This window comes from Euleptes europaea, chromosome 7 (genome assembly GCF_029931775.1).
Source record: "Euleptes europaea isolate rEulEur1 chromosome 7, rEulEur1.hap1, whole genome shotgun sequence".
NCBI classification, from domain to species: Eukaryota; Metazoa; Chordata; class Lepidosauria; order Squamata; family Sphaerodactylidae; genus Euleptes; species Euleptes europaea.
Window position 1 is genome coordinate 99,310,777 of NC_079318.1, and position 13,152 is coordinate 99,323,928.

At 51.2% G+C, this 13,152-nt stretch overlaps 1 protein-coding gene across 1 annotated transcript; it reads left to right on the plus strand.

Moving 5' to 3' along the window:
• The first annotated feature begins 2,171 nt into the window (after positions 1-2,171).
• GABPB2 (GA binding protein transcription factor subunit beta 2) lies at positions 2,172-12,887 on the plus strand. Its single transcript, XM_056853545.1, has 9 exons — positions 2,172-2,279; positions 3,728-3,895; positions 5,120-5,314; positions 7,329-7,464; positions 7,655-7,768; positions 8,035-8,043; positions 9,609-9,785; positions 11,095-11,240; positions 12,570-12,887. The coding sequence occupies exons 1-9, from the start codon at positions 2,172-2,174 to the stop codon at positions 12,885-12,887; spliced, it is 1,371 nt and encodes a 456-aa protein (XP_056709523.1).
• The last annotated feature ends 265 nt before the right edge of the window (positions 12,888-13,152 follow it).

The following is a 13,152-nucleotide window of genomic DNA, read 5'->3' on the forward strand; positions in this document are numbered from 1 at the left end:
TATCAATTATATTATATATTAACCTGTTTCTGTTCTTTTATATATTAATGGTTGTTTCACTGTTTTCATTAGCAGCGTCTTTAAATGTCTATTTTATAACGCAAATTACCTGGAGGGCCATGAGCCCGAAATAGGAGCCACCTCTTTTTAAAAACCCGATTATTAAATATAAATATGTAGCAACTTTCCCGATACACCTTATAACCGATCTTGTATTTAACTGTATTCAATTTGTATCTTATATGTGAAGCATTTTTCTCCTTATTGATTAAGCCTTTCCTTGTAACCAAAACAAAATAAAATTCTCTAGGACTGCCAGGCGGGACTATTTCCCCTGCCCTGTCAAGTGGAAGGAAAAAGGGGCGAGGGAACCGTGAAGCGTCCCTCCGGCGCCGCGCCTGAGGAGACCGCATCGCCACGCGCTCTCCTCATGAATCCCTCCGCCGGCTGTGAAATGAAGCCCGACCGAGACGGAAAAGAAACGAGAACTTCCGGCAAGGAAGGAAGAAAAAAAAAAGGCGAAGGCGGTCATTACCCATAATCCTGTATGGTGTCACAAAGTAGTGCCGCTCTAATAAAAAAAGCCCCCCCTCAACTCTATTTCGCCCCGGAAGAAGGGAAAACCCACTTCCGTTTAAGACAGGAAGTGACTAGAGGACTGGTGGGTTGGAGACTCGCTAGCTCTTTATCGGAACTCTATGGTACTTGTTGCTCCTCCGTGCCCGCGAAGGCGCCGCGCGCGGCACTTCCGGCCCCGCCATTTTGTTCCCCTTCTTCCGCTTGGGTTGAGGGAAGGGGGGGGAGGGGCGCCATAATTTAAAAGTAGATATGAAAAAAATAAAAAACCGAGCGACGATAATACGAATAATAATTTAAACGGCAACACAACAAGAGCTCAGTTTATACAAATAAGATGTTGAAAGGAAACTAAGTTGTTGTTTTTTTAAATAAACCCAAAGTGGCGCCGCCCCCCCCCCCGGTCGGCGACCGCCCCCGCCTCTCAGGGGTGAGTCTGGGGGCTGCGTGGGGGGGGGTGGACGGCTGGGCGGCTATAATGGGAGGGGGTTGTGTTTGCTTAAGGCAGTCTCTCACTCTCCCCTTTAGGGATTTCCTCTGTCTGAATTGGGGTGGGGGGGGATGAGGAATGGGCTTGGAAGAAGGGTGGGAATAGACCCCTCTTGGGTTTAGGAAAGGGCGGCTGAAAAGTCTCGGTAGTTCAAAACTTGGCACCCCCCTTCTCCCCCCCCCCCCGCGCCAAAAGCGACGGGGAAGAGGGAGAATTATTCTCCCCGCCCTAGGGTTGCCAACCTCCAGGTGCTAGCTGGAGATCTCCTGCTATTATGACTGATCTCCAGCCAATAGAGATCAGTTCCCCTGGAGAAAATGGCCGCTTTGGCCATTGGACTCTATGGACTTGGAGCCCCTCCCCAAACCCCGCCCTCCTCAGGCTCCACCCCCACCTGGCAACCCTACCCCGCCCTCTTTTGTAGTGGTTTTGGTTAGGGTTGCCTGGTCCCCCTTCGCCATCGGCGGGAGGTTTTTTAGGGGGAGGGGTTTGCAGAGGGACTTCAATGCCATAGAGTCCAATGGCCAAAACAGCCATTTCCCCTAGGAGTACTAATCTTTATCAGTTGTATTAGCAAGAGATCTCCAGCTAGTACTTGGAGGTTGGCAACCCTATGGCTAGTAGCCACTGTTAGACCATGAATCTGCCTAATCCCATTTGAAAGCCGTCTAGGCCTGTGGCCGTCACTACATCCTCTGGCAGTGAATTTCACATTTTAATCACTCACTGGGTAAAGAGGAATGCCCCACTGTCTATCCTGAATCTACCCCACATCAGCTTCATTGGATGCTGCTGAGTTCTAGTATTTTGGCAGAGGGCATGAGAAAGCCAAGAAGGTGCTGTGGTTATTTATTTAGTGTCAGATCAGAATCTGGGAGACCCAGGTTCAAATACCTACTCTGCTTTGAAACTAACCGGAGATTAAAATGCTGCTGCCGCCCTCAGCTCCTTGGTTGCTGTGGTTGAATAACCGCTATACCACTCTGCCGCTCTCCACGTTTGTCCCTCCAGCCCATCTAAGCTGGATACCTACCTTATAAAAGTTTTCCTTTTCCCCTCTTTTCAAAATGCAGCTTTTTGAAGCAATCCATCCCCATGTCTAAAGATGTCACTGGTGGATCTGGGGAAGAGACTGTTAGAAGCAGCTCGCAAAGGCCAAGATGACGAAGTGAGAACTCTGATGGCAAACGGTGCGCCGTTCACCACGGATTGGGTATGTAAAGAGGAGATAAAATTGTGCGGAGGGGGCTAGGGTTTTCCGGCTGGCGACCAGCTCCCCCTTCCAAATCGTAGGTCTGCAAAGTGGCACATAAAACTCTTTCTGTCGCATTCTGTTTTATAAAAAGATACACCAGTCACACAATCCAGTGACTAAATTCAGCAGTTTTCTGGTTAAGCATCCCGATTGAACAGTTCCAGAATGATTCTTGCTGTTGTGGGTAGGTTGTGCTGCTCCGGCCCAAGGTTTGCATTCAAGTCAGAATTATTTATTATGTATCGGTTTTGTATCCCACCCTCATCCCCGACCTAAGCCAGGCTCTGGCGGCTACCAGCGTGGTGCAGTGGTTAAGAGCAGTGGTTTGGAGTGGTGGACTCAGATCTGGAGAACCGGGTTTGATTCCTCATTCCTCCAAATGAGCGGCGGAGGCTAATCTGGTGAACTGGATTGGTTTCCCCACTCCTCCACATGAAGCCAGCTGGGTGACCTTGGGCTAGTCACACTGTCTCAGCCCCACCTAACTCACAAGGTGTGCTGAAAGGAAGGTAATTGTAAGCCAGTTTGATTCTTCCTTAAGTGGTAATAGCAGAAGATCCCTAGCTACCACCTGTCAAAGGCATGGTGGGTATCCACTGAAGTTGTGGCCTTCTCTTTTATGCCACTTCACCTTTAGAACTTTCTTCCAGCAATTGCTGGCCTGGTCCCAAGATGGTTGAGCTGCAGGTGCCAGGTGAAGATGCCTGCCCCATTGACTCACACCTATGCAGAGTGATAAATTTTTCTTATTCTGGTGTTTGTTTATTTATTTACCTCCTTCCTTTCTGCCCTCAACAGGCCCACCAAGACAGTTATCAGATTAAAAAACATACATAATAAAAACACATCTTAAAATCCATTGAAACCAAACAAAAAGCACACCATGGAAACAATTAAAGCCAAGTTAGACTGTGTGTGTGTGTTAAGTGCCATCAAGTCGCTTCTGACTCATGGCGACCCTATAAATCCATGTCCTCCAAAGAATCCTCTCAACAACCTTGCTGAGGTCTTGAAGTCCGAGGGTCGAGGCTTCCTTGATAGAGTCAATCCGTCCCATGTTGGATCTTCCTCTGACTTCGACTTTGAAATACACATATAATAAAATGCATACACATAAAAACAACAATGGAAACATAGGGTGGGAAGGAGGGATAATTTATGCTAGCTGTTGTAGTTTCCACTTCCATCTCTGATTTTTTTTATGGTGTTTTAATTTGATTTTCGGCTGCTGATTAATGCTTTTGATTCTAGCAGAAATATTTTTTTGTTGCCTGTGCCAGTTTCAATTGCATTTGACTGGCTTGCAGTTTTGTCTTTTGTGAGCTGCTAGGGGGGACTTTTGAACCAGGAGCCGGAAGACATTTTAAACAAGTGAGCGAAAGAAGCGCTGACTTTTCTCTTGGCAGCTGGGGACGTCACCCCTTCACCTGGCGGCTCAGCACGGCCATTATTCCACTGCAGAAGTTCTGCTCCGGGCAGGGGTGAGCCGGGATGCTCGGACCAAGGTAGACAGGACACCGCTGCATATGGCAGCCGCTGACGGACACTCCCACATCGTTGAGCTGCTGATCAGGGTAAGCCAGACTCTGTCGTGGACAAGGATGTTTGCTGAAGGTGCTCCTTGTGTTGAAATCAGCTGGGGCTGGCCTCTGGCAGAGATCCCACCACACCGAGGTAGCCCTAGGCAAATGGTAGCTTCTCAGCCTTGATTTAAGAGCATAAGAACATCAGGAAAGCCCTGCAGGATCAGACCAAGTCCCATCAAGTCCAGCAGTCTGTTCACACAGTGGTCAACTAGGAAGCCCACAAACAAGACAGCTGTAGCGGCGTTATCCTGCCTATGTTCCTCGGCACCTAATAGAATAGGCATGCTTCTCTGATCCTGGAGAGAATAGGTATGCCTCATGACTAGTGTTCATTTTGACTAGTAGCCATGGATAGCCCTCTCCTCCATGAACATGTCCACTCCCCTCTTCAAGCCTTCCAAGTTGGCAGCCATCAACACATCCTGGGGCAGGGAGTTCCACAATTTATGCGTGGTGTGAAGAAATACTTCCTTTTATCTGTTTGGAATCTCTCACCCTCCAGCTTCAGAAGATGACCCTGCCTTCTAGTATCATGAGAGAGGGAGAAAAGCTTCTCCCTGTCCTCTCTCTCCAGACCATGCATAATTTTACAGACCTCTATCATGTCTCCCCTTAACTGCCTTCTTTCCAAGCTAAACAGCCCTAAGCATTTTAACCGCTCCTCATTTCTCCTTGATACGTATTTATAGCCTGGTCTGTAGGTTAAGAGGATTGGAAATTGACTGCAGGATCTGTGGCCTCTGTGGGTTAGCATGATGAATATGTCTAACATACCATAGAGTCCAATGGCCAAAGCGGCCATTTTCTCCAGGAGAACTGATCTCTATCGGCTGGAGATCAGTTGTAATAGTGGGAGATCTCCAGCTAGTATCTGGAGGTTGGCAACCCTACCAGTGTAGCCAGATTGGATTCATTTTGGGCTAGGACCTTGTGAGAGCAAGGTTCAGATTCTCCATTCTGCCACAGCATTCAGTGGCTGACCTTGGGGTAGTCTCTCTCTTTGTCTCTCTCTCAGAGCCTGCCTTCCTGACAAGGTTGTTGTGAGGGTAAAATGAGGAAGGGCCACTCTGACCTTGGAGGAATGGAGGGATTAAGACTCGCAGCTGATGGATCGATAGCGCCGTTCCTTTTCTTTGCACGAGGGAGGGATTGCGTTTGCGCACGCCTTTCCATTTCCTTTCTTCAGAGCGGCTGTTTTTCCCTGCTCCTCAGAACGGCGCTGACGTGAACGCGAAGGACATGCTAAAGATGACCGCCCTGCACTGGGCGACGGAGCGCAGCCACCGGGAGGTGATCGAGCTGCTCATCAAACACGGCGCTGACGTCCACGCCTTCAGCAAGTTTGGCAAATCCGCTTTCGACATCGCTTTGGAGAAGAACAACCCGGAAACCCTTCTGGTCCTGCAGGTGAGGTCTTCCCCTCTGGCTTTCCACGCAGCCCCGTTCTTTGCGCATTGTCTGGGATCTCCCGGTTGGCCAAATGTGCTGCCTGGAAAAGAAGCGCAGGGCAGTCAGCAGGCCTGCCTCGAAGGAAGGCAAGAGTGAAAGTGAGGGGGGGCATGGTAAGGTTGTCTGGATGAGGGCGGGGAAGAGGAGGGACAGCTGCAGGCTGTCTTCTCGTCCCTTCTGCCTTCTCGTCCCTTCTGGGGGTCCAGGACAGCAGCCCCGGCAAAGGCAGCACATTTAATTGTACTCTGCTATGACCAACACATGAACACATGAAGCTGCCTTGTACTGAATCAGCCCCTCAGTCCATCAAAGTCAGTACTGTCTACTCTGACCGGCAGCGGCTCTCCAGGGTCTCAGGCAGGGGTCTTTCACATCACCTGCTTGCCTGGTCCCTTTAACTGGAGATGCCGGGGATTGAACCTGGGACCTTCTGCATGCCAAGCAGATGCTCTACCACTGAGCCACAGCCCTACATGGAACATCTCTTCGCATCTGGGGCTAGAAGGAACCTGGTTGCTTCAACTAGATTAGAGTCAAGGAGCACCTTAGACACCAACGAGATTTTCAGGGAACAAGCTTCTGAGAGTCAAAGGCACTTCTGATGTGAGACTTTAATGCGGGGACGTTTCCCTGCGGTCACCCCCGCCGTCTTCTTCGGGGCTTCCTTTTGATTATGCTTGCCCCTTACGCCCATCAGAGGTCGCCTCGCTCTCCCCGTGGGTTTTGCCTGTGTTTTCCGCATGCTGTTTTAGCCAGAATCTGGAAAATGCAGGCAAAACTCACGGGGAGAGCAGGTGACCCCTGACGGCCAGAAAAGGCAAGCATAATCACAAGGACGCCCTGAAGCAGTCGAAGGGGGTGACCACGGGGAAACGTGCCTGTATAAAAGGTCATTCTCTTTTCAGCCTTGAAGACACCGCTCCTTTCTCTTCTCTCTGTCTCTCTCTCTGTCTCTCTCTCTGTCTCTCTCTCTGTCTCTCTCTCTGTCTCTCTCTGTCTCTCTCTGTCTCTCTCTCTCTGTCTCTCTCTCTCTGTCTCTCTCTCTGTCTCTCTCTCTCTCTCTCTCTCTCTCTGTCTCTCTCTCTCTGTCTCTCTCTCTCTGTCTCTCTCTCTGTCTCTCTCTCTCTCTCTCTCTCTCTCTCTCTCTCTCTCTCTCTCTCTCTCTCTCTCTCACACACACACACACACACACACATTTTATCAATTCCCCTCCAAGGAGCTCAGGGTGGCATATGTGGTTTGTCTCTCCCACGCATCCTTACAACCACCTTGTGAGGTTGGTGAAAGAGAGCGACCGGGCCAAGGTCCGTTTCAGCAGGGATCTGAACCCGTCTTCCAGATCTTTTGCTGACATCCTAACCATTTCTCCAGGGTTTCCCCAACATGGTGCCCATAGGTGCCATGGTGCCCACTGAGACCTTTCCTGGTGCCCCCCAAGTGTGTTTACAAAGTGGGTGGGGCCTGGTGGGGCTTTTGCCCATCAAGGCTTCTGATTGGCCATTGGAGATCTGATTGGTTGTGCAGATTTTTAAAAACATTGCTTTGACAACAGCTGCCTCCACAGAGTGAGGATCTTCACTGTGTGACTGAGGGTAAGTCACGGCAGCCATTTTGTGGCTGGTCCCGCCTCCTGCGGCAGCCATTTTGTGGCTGGCCCCACCTCTTTCAGCAACCATTTTGTGCCTGTGTCCACAACCCTCTGTCACAATTCCAAAGGTGCCTGCAGGCTCTGAAAGGCCGGGGACCCTTGGCCTACACCCTACCGGCTGCCCCCTAAAAAGGATACATCAGCTCCATGCAGTTTGGAAATACATCCCCCCCGCCTTACCCCTGATTAATTTGGCTCAAAGAGGAGGCAGGTCCTCCAAAGCAGCGAGGGCGGGCGAAGGAACGGTTTCGGTTTGGCCCATGGAAAGGCGTGCTTGGCAGTTGGCGTGGCTTTCTGCCTGAGTCGTGGTGTTCTCTTTCTCAGGAGGCGATGCAGAACCAGGCCAGTCCGAACCCCGTCTCTGGTTCCATCACGGCGGGCCAGCCCTTTTTCCTGGCCACGGGAGAAGGGCTGAGCTTAGCCAGCTTCGTGTCCTTGGCAGCCACCAAACCAACCTCAGGTAGGATGCTGTGAACACGAAGATCATTTATTCTGTCTTTCTTTCAAATTTTGTTAACGATATTGGGGGGGGGATGCTTTTTTCCACTGTTGGGTAACATGGCGTAACATGCCTGTCTTCTCCAGAGAAATTCTCCTTTCTCCATTTCTTTCCCACCTCCTGGTTCCTCTCTCCCCCTCCCCCCAAGCAGGCAACTCCCACGTCTCCACCGCACAGTTTCCAAACTCCACCACCTCTGTTCTCGCCACGCTAGCAGCCATAGCAGAAGCCTCTGGGCCCCTTTCCAGTTCAAACAGGCCTCCAGGTATGTTGGAGGGGGTCTTGATCCTGGCTGCAGGGGGCTCAGCCCAGCCAGGACCTTCCCCTCCATGCACGTGGGCTGAGCTCCCCCCCCCCCCCCGGGGTCCGTTCACCAGCATCTGTTAATGGGGAGGGGAGCTTTGAGGCGGGATGATGAAATCTTGACAGGCTCTTTTTCTGTGTGTGGGGGTCCTCGTCTGCTGTGCTTTTGTGGCTGAAGGTAAGGCTATAAGAACATCAGAAGAGCCCTGCTGGATCATAGATTCATAGAGTCATCGGGTTGGAAGGGACCACTAGGGTCATCTAGTCCAACCCCCTGCACAATGCACGAATTTCACAACTACCTCCCCCCCACATCCCCAGTGACCCCTGCTCCATGCCCAGAAGATGGCCAAGGTGCCCTCCCTCTCACGATCTGCCTAAGGTCACAGAATCAGCCTTGCTGTCAGATGGCCATCTAGCCTCTGCTTAAAAACCTCCAGGAAAGGAGAGCTCACCACCTCCCGAGGAAGCCTGATCCACTGAAGAACCTCTCTAACTGCTTAAAAACTGTTAGATAGACCCAACGGACTATCTAGTCCAGCATCCTCACACAGTGGCCAACCAGTTCCTCTGGAGGTCCAACTACAGGGCATAAGGGTCAAGGCCTTCCCAGATGTCCCCCCTCCCCCCGCCATTGGGAGTCAGAGGCTGACTGCCTCTGTATGTGGAGGTTCCCTTTAGTCTCTGTGGCGTAAAGATATCAGAAGAGCCCTGCTGCTGGATCAGACCCGGTGGTCCATCCAGTCCTGTCTCATGCAGCGACCAGCCAGTTCCTCTGGAGGGCCCACAACAGGGCAGAGAGGCCTCGGCCTTCGTTAGAACATCAGATGAGCCCTGCTGGATCAGACCAGTAAGGGCCCATCTAGTCCAGCATTCCGTCTCACACAGTGGCCAACCAATTCTTCCGGAGGTCCCAACAGGGCATAAAGGCTGAGGCCTTCCCCTGATAAGAATGTAAGAAGAGTCCTGCTGGATCAGACCAGGGGCCAATTTAGTCCAGCATCCTGTCTCACAGAGCAGCCAGTTTGGTGGTCCAACAACTAGGCACAGAGGCCGAGGCCTTCCCCTGATGTTGCCTCCTGGCACTGGGAATCAGAGGTTGACTGCCTCTGAACGTGGAGGTTCCCTGTAGTCCCCATGGCATGAGGACATCAGAAGAGCCCTGCTGGATCAGACCAGTGAGGGTCCATCCAGTCCAGCATCCTGTCTCACCCAGTGGCCGACCAGTTCCTCTGGAGGCAGGGCAGCAACAGGGGAGGTAGGCATGGGAGAAGAGAGTTATACTTGGCCAGGTGCTTTGGGAGCAGGCCGAGGTCCAGAGCTGCTCCCTTCGGTTGCTCGGGCAGAGAACCAGCCCTGTATAATGAGCAAAATGTTCTGCTATGCTACTGTTAGTTATGTGTGCTGGTGCTTGCCTACCCCTGATTTAGCTATTTCTCCCCCCAGCCCCCAGCCCACTAAAAAAAAAACCTTTCCTTTCCAACGTGGTGTAGTGGTTAAGAGCAGTGGTTTAGAGAGGTGGACTCTGATCTGGAGAACCAGGTTCGATTCCCCACTCCTCCACATGAGCGGCAGACGCTAATCTGGTGAACCGGGTTGGTTTCCCCACTCCTACACATGAAGCCTGCTGGGTGACTGTGGGCTAGTCACATCTCTATTAAGAGCTCTCTCAGCCCAACCTGTCTCACAGGGTGTCTGTTGTGGGGAAGAGAAGGTGATTGTGAGCCAGTTTGATGCTTCCTTAAGTGGTAGAGAAAGTTGTCATATAAAAACCAACTCCTCTTCCTCCTCCTCTGTCTCAGAGGAAAAAGTGGAGGCCAGTTCGGTGGACTCCCCCCTGAAGCGAGTCGTCAGCAGTGGCGGGCAGCAAGTGATCACCATTGTGACCGACGGCATTCCACTGAGTAGCCTCCAGACGGCCCTCCGTGCCGGCGGCATCAGCCAGCCATTCATCATCACCATGCAGAACGGGCATCAAGGTACGGTGGTGTGAACTGGCATGGTGTAGTGGTTAAGAGCGGCGGATTCTAATCTGGAGAACCGGGTTTGATTTGCAGAAAAATGTGAATTAAAAAAAATAGATATAACACCCCCCCCCATCATAGAAGTAGCACCAACAACTTGCCAAGAATGAGACAACATGATGAGGTCTTGCTGGTCATTTTGTGGGGGTTGCTAGGCATCCAGCTTCCATTCCTCAGTAAGTGTGTGTGTGTGTGGGAGAGAGACTAAAAAAAAGGTAAATCAACAGGGAAAAGGAGAGAGGTGAAACTGAAGGGTGGGGGAAGCAACTCAAGGTAGGGGAGAAGAATAATAATCATAGAATGATAGAGTTGGAAGGGACCATAGAGGCGATCTAGTCCAACCCCCTGCTTAATGCAGGATCAGCCTAGAGCATCCCTGACAAGGGCTTGTCCGGCCTCTGCTTCAAGACTACCAGTGAGGGGGAGCTCACCACCTCCCTAGGCAGCCCCTTCCACTGTTGAACAGCTCTTACTGTAAAAAATGTTTTCCTAATATCCAGCTGGTATTTTTACACCTGCAATTTAAAGCCATTATTGTGAGTCTTACCCTTTGCTGCTAACAGGAACAGCTCCCTGCCCTCCTCTAAGTGACAGTCCTCAAGATACTTCAAGAGAGCAATCAGGTCCCCCCTCAACATCCTCTTCTCCAGACTAAACATTCCCAGCTCCCTCAGCATTTTCTTGTAGGGCTTGGTCTCCAGGCCCGATCATCCTCGTCGCTCTTCTCTGTACCCACTCCATTCTCTCCATATCCTTTGGGAAGTGAGGGTTTTAATACCCCACTTTTCTCTACCTTTAGGAGTCTCAAAGCAGCTTACAATAACCTTCCCTTCCCCTCCTCACAACAGACACTTTGTGAGGCAGGTGGGTCTGAGAGAGTTCAGAGAGAACTGTGAGTAGCCCAAGGTCACCCAGCTGGCTTCATGTGGAGGAGTGGGAAAACCAACCCAGCTCTCCAGATTAGAGCCCGGTCTCATAAGATTTCAGAAACTAAGCAAGGTCGGCCCTGGTTGATGCTTGGATGGGAGACTACCAAGGAAGTCCGGGGTCGCCATGCAGAGGAAGGCAATAGCAAGCCACCTCTGAACATCTCTTGCCTTGAAAACCCTATGGAAGTCCAGGGTCGCTACGCAGAGGAAGGCAGCGGCAAACCATCACTGAACCTCTCTTGCCCTGACAACCCAACGGTCAACTGCATAAGTCAGCTGCAACCTGACGGCGCTTTACACCGCCATGTTAACATCCCCCTTTCCTTAACTTGTAGTTCTTGCTGTACCTGCTGGCCAGATGTCAGGAGAGGCTGTCGTCGTAGAGCAAAGCGAGGGAAACCACGTAGCGGAGGAGGAGGAAGAGCCCCTGGCCAAGAAAATAAAAATGGAAGACGCCGAGAACGATTCAGAGGAAAGACTGGTAAAAGCAGGAGAGCGGGAAGGAGATGCCCTTGTGTGGAGGAGGCCAATTGAGCAGGATCGTCTGTCCTGCACGGCTGGGTCTCCGGCAGAGGAGGGGCTTTGCCGGCACGTGAGGTTTTTCAGCCAGTCATGAGCCCGGGGCCTCCTGCAGGTCCGGCTCCTCCCACGGAGGGGCCCCAGAGGGCTCCCCCTGCCTGTAGATCGACTCACGGGTTAAGCCCCCCCCCTTTAGTTGTTGGCATAACCCCATGGAATCCGTTCTCCAAAGCAGCCATTTTCTCCAGGGGAACTGATCTTGGCTGCCTGGAGATCAGTTGTGATAGCGGGAGATCTCCAGGTGTTACTTTGGAGGTCAGCAACCCTACCAAGGCTGTTAAGGATAGGACACTTTGGAGGACGTTGATTCATAGGGTCGCCATGAGTCAGAAGCGACTTGACACAACTTAACACACACACAAACACACAGTCAGGCAAGATCGAAACTATTGAACATGTCTTACTGGATTGTTGCTTTTATCAGGAGATTAAATCTAGGTTTATCAGCCCAGTATTGCACAAATATCCAGGTAGACTAAATTCCTTTTATACTGACCTCCTCCTTGCCGACTGTTCCAATTGAAAAACCCCTTAAGGTGGCAAAATTTTGTGCACTGGCATGCTCAACAAGACAGAAGGTGGTAGCTTAAATGTTAAACGCTTTTATCAATTATAGTTAATGTATAGAGATTTAAAAAGGTAAAGGTCCCCTGTTCAAGCACCGGGTCATTACTGACACATGGGGTGACGTCACATCCTGACGTTTACTAGGCAGACTTTTGTTTACGGGGTGGTTTGCCAGTGCCTTCTCCAGTCATCTTCCCTTTACCCACAGCAAGGTGGTTACTTGTTTTACCAACCTCGGAAGGATGGAAGACTGAGTCGACCTTGAGCCGGCTACCTGCAACCGAATCCTGGTGGGATCGAACTCAGGTCGTGAGCAGAGCTTGGACTGCAGTACTGCAGCTTGAGTCTCTGCACCACGGGGCTGTCTTAAATGTACCTTTTGCTAATGCTGTATATTAACAAATTATGTGCAGGTGTGTATGCTGAGGAGATGTCCTTGCCCGTAGAATGGAGTCGAGTACAATAGTCACGTATTTAGACTAGGGATTTATTACCTTGGATCAGAGATGTGCTGTATTATTGTAATGGTGATATCTGATAATTTTAATATGGCTGGAACTTTGCCAACTGTTGCTGGTCTTTGACCATAAATAAACTTGATTTGATAAGGTTATTCGCTCCCCCCCCCCATCAACCAGTAACCGAGGTGTCATTCTTTTCGTAGGACAATTACGAACAAGAGATCTTGCAGCTGCGGCTCCGGGAGGCCAACCGCGAAGCGCAGGAGTACCGGAGCCAGCTCTCGCAGAAGGAGCAGGAAGCGGAGCGGTGCCAGCGGCAGCTGGAGGCAATGGCCAGGCGGCAGGCCAGCAAGGTGGAGGCCGAGGAGGAAGCAAAGGTCAACTCGGCCAAGGAGGAAGCAAAGGTCAACTCGGCTGAGTCGTCCTCAGAAAAGGCGGCTGGGTCTGCGGCGGAAGCAGAGCCGCTGACTGACACTGCCGTAGAGACAGTAAGGTTGCCACCGGTGGGAGCTTCCTTGTAGCAGTATGGGGGGGGGGAGTGATTTGCGTGCCTACAGCTTGTGCTCGTGCAATTATGTCCCATCTGGGTTTACCCCAGAAGAGATGGGGATGCTCCAGTACATTCCTCCAAAGAATTTTTTGAGGGGTGGGATAGAGTGTCCCTGTCATGTCTGGGGTAAACCTGGGACATTATTTTCTGCACAGTGCCATGTGTGCGGGTGGATCGCCCCCCCTTCAGCTAGCCTGCTTGGTGCAGTGGTTAAGAGCGATGGTTTGGAGCGGTGG